This window comes from Rana temporaria, chromosome 12, assembly GCF_905171775.1.
Source record: "Rana temporaria chromosome 12, aRanTem1.1, whole genome shotgun sequence".
Classification (NCBI taxonomy): domain Eukaryota; kingdom Metazoa; phylum Chordata; class Amphibia; order Anura; family Ranidae; genus Rana; species Rana temporaria.
This window is the reverse complement of record NC_053500.1, coordinates 110,358,154-110,366,728: the sequence shown is the minus strand read 5'-3', so window position 1 is coordinate 110,366,728 and position 8,575 is coordinate 110,358,154. Positions and strand designations below refer to the sequence as shown.

Sequence of the window (8,575 nt, the reverse complement as noted above, 5' to 3'; positions counted from 1 at the left end):
TCCCTACCACCCTCCCCTGTCACCTCCATCCTCCCTGTCACCTCCCTGCCACCCACCCCTGTCATCTCCATCCTCCCTGTCACCTCCCTGCCAGCCACCCCTGTCATCTCCATCCTCCCTGTCACCTCCCTGCCACCCACCCCTGTCATCTCCATCCTCTCTGTCACCTCCCTGCCACCCACCCCTATCATCTCCATCCTCCCTGTCACCTCCCTGCCACCCACCCCTGTCATCTCCATCCTCCCTGTCACCTTCCTAACACCCATTCCCGTTTCAATTTCCTGTAATTCTCTCTTTATTGAGTAGACCCTATAATCTGATAAGTAGGCGAAGATTATGCGGAGTGGGTGGAGCTTCGGGGAAGTGAGTGTGGTAATTAATAGCTGTGCTGCAAAGTGTCCCTGGAATTTTTTTTCAAATGTTGGCAACTATGTAATTGATCTCCCATTTGATGGTGCTTGCATAGTTCTAAGGCTAATACCACTTGACGGAGCCAGCTGCATGACACCAATGATATTTTTAACAGTTTGCAATGGTTGTATTCTTCCCACTAGTGACCAATGTAAGGTGCATTTTTCTCATTGACCCAATTCATTTGTCTCATAAAGGGTTCCTCGAGACATGAAGATAATTCCAAAGATTATTTTTGGGTAAAAAGGTTGGTTTAAACCTAAACATTTATTGCATTTTTGTGCTCAGGTTTAGTTGTCAGTTAAAGTTATGTGAAGTGTGAAATAATATATCATTTGTTTCTCTTAGATGGAAGCTATTTAGTGAAACAAGAACCTAAACAGTTACTACTTAATCCTGGAGAAACGGCAATCATTAACTGCACACTGATCTCTGCCAAAGAACAAAAAATGAAAATTTTTAACTTCAGGAAACGTTTCACAAAATTAATGACTATAGTGGCCAATGGTACTAAATATGTGAACAGTGCGACGTATCGGAATCGTCTGAAATGCTCTGGCCAGGCTCCACATTTCACTCTAATGTTGAAGAATGTGACACATGATGACTCGGACTTTTATCTATGTGATGCAATCGTTGGAGATTTTGTGGACATCATTGGAGAAGGAACCTTCATTTTTGTTGGTAAGTTCATCCAATACATTTTAATACTGCACCTGCAAATGTTACTAATTAGACATGCGTGAGTAATCAATTTGGCAACTGATTTGGCAAAAGGTGACTACATTCTTCACTCTGCTTGGTAAATAAATTATTTTCTGATGTGAATGTGATGGAAAAAAACGACATTTTCTGTGAAGTAAAAAACTACGTTTTTGAAACTTCAATTTTCAAAGACGAAGTTGCCTACACACCATCGTTTTTCTCACAATGTTCTAGCAAAGCGAGGTTACGTTCTCACCACTTTTTCCATTGAAGCTCGCTTCTGGGCATGCGCGGGTGTAAAAACGTCTTTTTAAACAACGTTTTTTGCTACACACGGTCAATTTCTGTGAAGTAAAAAACAACGTTTTGAAAAACGACACATAAAATTGAAGCATGCTTCGATTTTTTTTGGTCGTTTTTTACAAGACATAAAACAACGTTTTCCCCCACACACGGTCAATTAAAGTGACGTTTTTAACCACTTCCCGACGGCCGTACGACTATATACGGCCGCCGGGTGGCTCTACTTCTCTGGGAGGCCGTGTTTTTACGGCCGCCCCTTTTCGCGTTCCCCGCGCGCGCTCCCGAGCGCGCAGCGGGGAACTGCTGTGCTGGCCGTGTCCCTTGGACACAGCCAGTCACAGATCGCCGTGAACGGCCAATCGGAGCGGCCGTTTCCTAGGCGATCTGTGCGGCCAATGAGAGATGATCTCATATGTTTACATATGAGATCATTTCTCATTCCCGGCTCTCGCAGACAGCGGTGCTGTCTCTGGAGAGGAGACGGATCTGTGTCTCTTGTACATAGACACAGATCGGTCACCCCCCCAGTCACCCCCCTTCCCCCACAGTTAGAACACTAATTAGGATACACATTTAACCCCTTCCTCATCCCCTAGTGTTAACCCCTTCCCTGCCAGTCACATTTATACAGTAATTAGTGCATATTTATAGCACTGATTGCAGTATAAATGTGAATGGCGCCAAAAATGTGTCAAAAGTGTCCGATGTGTCCGCCATAACGTCGCAGTCCCAATAAAAATCGCAGATCGCCGCCATTTCTAGTAAAAAAAAAATTTTATACAGTAATTAGTGCATATTTATAGCACTGATTGCAGTATAAATGTGAATGGCGCCAAAAATGTGTCAAAAGTGTCCGATGTGTCCGCCATAACGTTGCAGTCCCAATAAAAATCGCAGATCGCCGCCATTTCTAGTAAAAAAAAAAATTATACAGTAATTAGTGCATATTTATAGCACTGATTGCAATATAAATGTGAATGGCGCCAAAAACGTGTCAAAAGTGTCCGATGTGTCCGCCATAACGTCGCAGTCCCAATAAAAATCGCAGATCGCCGCCATTTCTAGTAAAAAAAAAATAATAATAATAATAATTCTGTCCCTTATTTTGTAGGCGCTATAACTTTTGCGCAAACCAGTCGCTTATTGCGATTTTTTTTTTTTTTTTTTTACTAAAAATATGTAGAATACGTATCGGCCTAGACTGAGGATAAAAAAAAAACGTAAAAAAAAAAAATTGAGCTATTTATTATAGCAACAAGTAAAAATATTTTTTTTTTTTTCAAAATTGTCGCTCTATTTTTGTTTATAGCGCAAAAAATAAAAACCGCAGAGGTGATCAAATACCACCAAAAGAAAGCTCTATTTGTGGGGAAAAAAGGACGTTAATTTTGTTTTCGAGCCACGTCGCACGACCGCGCAATTGTCAGTTAAAGCGACGCAGTGCCGAATCGCAAAAAGTCCTCTGGTCAGGAAGGGGTTTAAGTGCCCAGTAAGGAAGTGGTTAAAAACTTCGTTTTTTTTCATCACATAAAGTGATGGTGTGTACGGGGCATTAGAAGCTCCCACAAAGCGCCGCTGCCGAAGCACTTTGCACACGCTTCAGCAGAAGTGCCCATTGATTCCAATGGCATGGGCAGTGGAGGAGCAGTGTAAACACCGCTCCCGCACTGCCCGAAAGATGCTGCTTGAAAGGACTTTTTCTAAAGTCCTGCAAGCGCACCGCCCCAGTGTGAAAGCACTGGGGCTGTCACACTTTGGCTGCAGGAGAGGCGTTTTACAGGCGCTATTTTTATCCCTTTAGCGCCTGAAAAACACCTCAGTGTGAAAGGGGTCTCAAAGACAACATTGCTTGCTTGCAGTACCCCTTGCAATCTTAAACATTTTTTCACGTTACAACCAAAAACAAATGTATTTTATCATGATTTTATGTGATAGACCAACACAAAATTGCACATGATTGTGAAGTGGGAGGAAAATGATAAATGGTTTTCAATTTTTTTTACAAATAAATATCTGAAAAGTGTGGTGTGCATTTGTATTCAGTCCCCCTGAGTCAATAATTTGTAGGACCACCTTTTGCCTCCATTATAGCTGCAAGTCTTTTTGGGGATGTCTCTACTAGCTTTGCACATCTAGAGAGTGACATTTTTGCCCATTCTTCTTTGCAAAATAGCTCAAGCTCTGTCAAATTGAATGGAGAGCGTCTGTGAACAGCAATTTTCAAGTCTTGCCACAGATTCTCAATTGGATTTAGGTCTGGACTTGGGGTCATTCTTACACATGAATATGTTTTGATTTAAACCATTTCATTGTAGCTCTGGCTGTATGTTTGGGGTCGTTGTCCTGCTGGAAGGTGAACCTTCGCCCCAGTCTCAAGTCTTTTGCAGACCCTAACAGGTTTTCTTCTAAGATTGCCTCTATCCATCTTCCCATCAACTCTGACCAGCTTCCCTGTCCCTGCTAAAGGAAAGCATCCCCACACCATGATGCTGCCACCACCATGTTTCACGGTGGGGATGGTGTGTTCAGGGTGATGTGTAGTCTTAGGCCGCCTACACCCGATCAGTCCATCCGATGAGAACGGTCCGAAGGACCGTTGTCATCGGTTAACCGATGAAGCTGACTGATGGTCTGATGTGCCCACACACCATAGGTTAAAAAACTATCGTGTCAGAACGCGGTGACGTAAAACACAACGACGTGCTGAAAAAAACGAAGTTCAATGCTTCCAAGCATGCGTCAACTTGATTCTGAGCATGCGCAGGTTTTTGACCGATGGTTTTCCATACTAACGATCAGTTTTGACCTATCGGTTACCAGTCCATCGGTTCAATTTTAAAGCAAGTTCTAAATTTTTTGACTGAAGGTTAGCTGACCGATGGGGCCCACACACGATCGGTTTGGACCGATGAAAGGGTCCTTTGGTCCGTTTTCATCGGTTTTGACCGATCGTGTGTACGCAGCCTTATTTTTCCACCACACATAGCGTTTTGATTTTAGGCCAAAAAGTAAAATTTTTATCTTATCTGATCAGAGCACCTTCTTCCACATGTTTGCTGTGTCCCCCACATGGCTTCTCGCAAGCTGCAAACGGGAGTTTTTATGGATTTATTTCAACAATGGCTTTCTTCTTGCCACTCTTCCATAAAGGCCAGATTTGTGGAGTGCACAACTAATAGTTGTCCTGTGGACAGATTCTCCCACCTGAGTTGTGGATCTCTGCAACTTCTCCAGAGTTACCATGGGCCTGTTGACTGCTTCTCTGATTAACCACTTGCTTACTGGGCACATATACCCCCCTCCTGCCCAGGTGAAATTTCAGCTTTTGGCACTGCGTCGCTTTAACTAACAATTGCGCGATCGTGCGACGTGGCTCCCAAACAAAATTGACGTCATTTTTTCCCCACAAGTAGAGCTTTCTTTTGGTGGTATTTGATCGCCTGTGCGGTTTTTATTTTTTGCGCTATAAACAAAAAAGTGCGACAATTTTGAAAAAAATACAATATTTTTTACTTCTTGCTATAATAAATATCCCAATTTAAAAAAAAAAAAGCAATTTTTTTCTCAGTTTAGGCCGATTTTTCTACATATTTTTGATCGCAATAAACGACTGGTTTGCGCAAAAGTTATAGCGCTTACAAAATAGAGGACAGAATTATTATTTTTTTATTTATTTTTTACTAGAAATGGCGACGATCTGCGATTTTTATTGGGACTGCGACGTTATGGTGGACACATCGGACACATTTTTGGCGCCATTCACATTTATACTGCGATCAGTGCTATAAATATGCACTAATTACAGTATAAATGTGACTGGCATTGAAGGGGTTAACACTAGGGGGTGAGGAAGGGGTTAAATATGTTTCCTATAAAGTGTTCTAACTGTAGGTGGAGGGGGGGTGACTGGGGGGGGTGACCGATCTGTGTCTCTATGTACAAGAGACACAGATCGGTCTCCTCTCCAGACACAGCACCGCTGTCTCTGTGTGAGCTGGCAATGACAGATGATCTCATATGTTTACATATGAGATCATCTCTCATTGGCCGCACAGATCGCATCGCAAACGGCCACTCTGATTGGCCGTTCGCGGCAATCTGTAATTGGCTGTGTCCAAGGGATCCCAAGTGGTTAATGTCCTCTTTACCCAGCCTGCCTGATTAGGTGGACGCCCATGTCTTGGTGGGTTTACAGGTGTGCCATACTCTTTCCATTTTTGGATGATGGATTAAACAGTGCTCCATGAGATGTTCAAAGCTTGGGATATTTATTTTATAACCTAACCCTGCTTTAAACTTCTCCACAACTTTATCCCTGACCTGTCTGGTGTGTTCCTTGGCCTTCATGATGTTGTTTGTTCACTAAGGTTCTCTAACAAACCTCTGATGGCTTCACAGAACAGCTGTATTTATACTGAGATTAAATTACACACAGGTGGGCTCTATTTACTAATTATGTGACTTCGGAAGGCAATTGATTCCATTAGATTTTAGTTAGGGGTATCAGAGTAAAGGGGGCCGAATACAAATGTACGCCACACTTTTCAGATATTTATTTGTAAATAATGTTGAAAACCATTTATAATTTCCCTTCCACTTCACAATCATGTGCCACTTTGTGTTGGTCTATCACATAAATTCCAATAAAATACATTTATGTTTTTGGTTGTAACATGACAAAATGTAGAAAATTTCAAGGGGTATGAATACTTTTTCAAGGCACTGTATATACCTTTTTCTTTCAGTAGGTCCCCCACCCCCAAGTGCTGTCCAGTAGGTCTTATATTTACCTTCATCCCCAATCTAGAGATCTTCATTGTGTTTCCCTGTTTCTAATGCCGCGTACTCACGATCGTAAATTCCGACAAGAAAACCGTGGATTTTTTTCCGACTGAATTTTCAAGAACGCGGGGACGTACAACTCTATGCCGAGCCAAGAAAAATGTAATTCAATGATTCCAAGCATGCGTCGACTTGATTCCGAGCATGCGTGGTTTTTGTGCGTCGGAATTGCATACAGAAAATCGGAATTTCCGACAAGAACTTTTCCCATCTGAGAATTTGAGAGCCAGCTCTCAAATTTTTGCTGTCGGAAATTTTGACAGAAAAATTCCAATGGGGCCTACACATGGTCGGAATTTCCGACCAAAAGCTCACATTGAAGTTTTCTTGTCAGACATTCCGATTGTGTGCACACGACATTAGAGTATGGGTTTCCTATAACATAGTTGCCAACATTTGTCCAGGGACACTTTGCAGCACAGCTATTAATTAATTACCACACTCACTTCCCCGAAGCTCCACCCACTACGCATAATCTTCGCCAGGCGAAGATTATGCGGAGTGGGTGGAGCTTCGGGGAACTGAGTGTGGTAATTAATTTATTAATAGCTGTGCTGCAAAGTGTCCCTGGAAATTTTTTAAAAATGTTGGCAACTATGCTATAATTCCATACCAAAATCTGTTCACCTATCTCCTACTCTGTCCACCGGTCCCTGAAAACTCCTCCTTTCAGGAAGTTTACTATGCCTCCCTTTAAAAATTGTACTTTTACCTTCTCCATTATCTCATCCCTCACAGTTAATGCCTTTTGTATCACTTGCCCCTCCTTTAGGCCAGGTTCACGTATGGGGTTCGGTGCGTCCCTGTTCACTGGTTCAGGTATGATTCAGGTCCACATTTTTGCCTAAATTCACACATAGACACACAGGACCCTTCTGCAATCCGGACCGCAGACGCCCCGGACCTGTGTGAACTGGCTCCATTGGGAGCTGGTCACATTTCTCTGTCTTTCTACAAGCAGGGCCCTCCTAACTTGGGGCTGAAAGATACGTATAACATCATGTTGGCAGAACAGGGGGGGTATGAAACGAATTAAAGAAACAAATACAGTACATAAGTGATGATGTTCTTTAACCACTTGCCGACCTCCTCATGTAAATATACGTCAGCAGAATGGCACGGACAGGCACATCAACGTACCTATACGTCCTCTGCTTGATGTGGGTCGGGGGTCCGATCGGGACCCCCCCCCCGGTACATGCGGCGGTCGGCAAGCCTTGGGAAGCGATTCGGGACGACGGTGCGGCTATTCGTTTATAGCCGCTCCGTCGCGATCGCTCCCCGGAGCTGAAGAACGGGGAGAGCCGTATGTAAACACGGCTTCCCCGTGCTTCACTATGGCGGCGCATCGATCGAGTGATCCCTTTTATTAGGGAGACTCGATCGATGATGTCAATCCTACAGCCACACCCCCCTACTGTTGTAAACACACACACACACTGAACCCTAAATGTTACAGCGCCCCCTATGGTTAACTCCCAAACTGTAACTGTCATTTTCACAATAAAGAATGCAATTTAAATGCATTTGTTGCTGTGAAAATGACAATGGTCCCAAAAATGTGTCAAAATTGTCCGAAGTGTCCGCCATAATGTCGCAGTCATGAAAAAAATCTCTGATCGCCGCCATTAGTAGTAAAAAAAATAAAAAAAATAAAAATGCAATAAAACTATCCCCTATTTTGTAAACGCTACAAATTTTTCGCAAACCAACCGATAAACGATTATTGCGATTTTTTTTTTACCAAAAATAGGTAGAAGAATACGTATCGGCCTAAACTGAGGAAAAAAATAATTTTATATATGTTTTTGGGGGATATTTATTATAGCAAAAAGTAAAAAATATTGAATTTTTTTCAAAATTGTCGCTCTATTTTTTGTTTATAGCTCAAAAAATAAAAACCGCAGAGGTGATCAAATACCACCAAAAGAAAGCTCTATTTGTGGGGAAAAAAGGACGCCAATTTTGTTTGGGAGCCACGTCGCACGACCGCGCAATTGTCTGTTAAAGCAACGCAGTCCCGAACTATAAAAACCCCTTGGGTCTTTAGGCAGCATATTGGTCCGGGGCTTAAGTGGTTAAAGTTCTGTGCAAGCAGCTCCACGCTCAGCCTCAGTACTATCAGAGGGTTTGCAGGAAGCTGGAGCCAATATAAGTATTTTGTTCGAAAATTTTAATTTTAAAAACGTTCCTTTAATTATCTAATCATTAGTGGGGTCAAATAACTGTAGTGACAAAAAAATTGAAAGTATCAACATGGAAATGTTTTTACAAACGGAATTCTAACAGGGAATGTTGTTTTTGTTCAGGATAG

At 42.5% G+C, this 8,575-nt stretch overlaps 1 protein-coding gene across 1 annotated transcript in view; it reads left to right on the top strand.

The window, feature by feature from the left end:
• LOC120918528 overlaps window positions 1–8,575 on the top strand; it is a 43,456-nt gene that overhangs the window by 8,482 nt on the left and 26,399 nt on the right. The window contains exon 2 of the mRNA XM_040330157.1: window positions 760–1,095. Within this exon, the coding sequence (XP_040186091.1) occupies window positions 760–1,095 (336 nt within the window). The remainder of the gene's footprint in view (window positions 1–759; window positions 1,096–8,575) is intronic.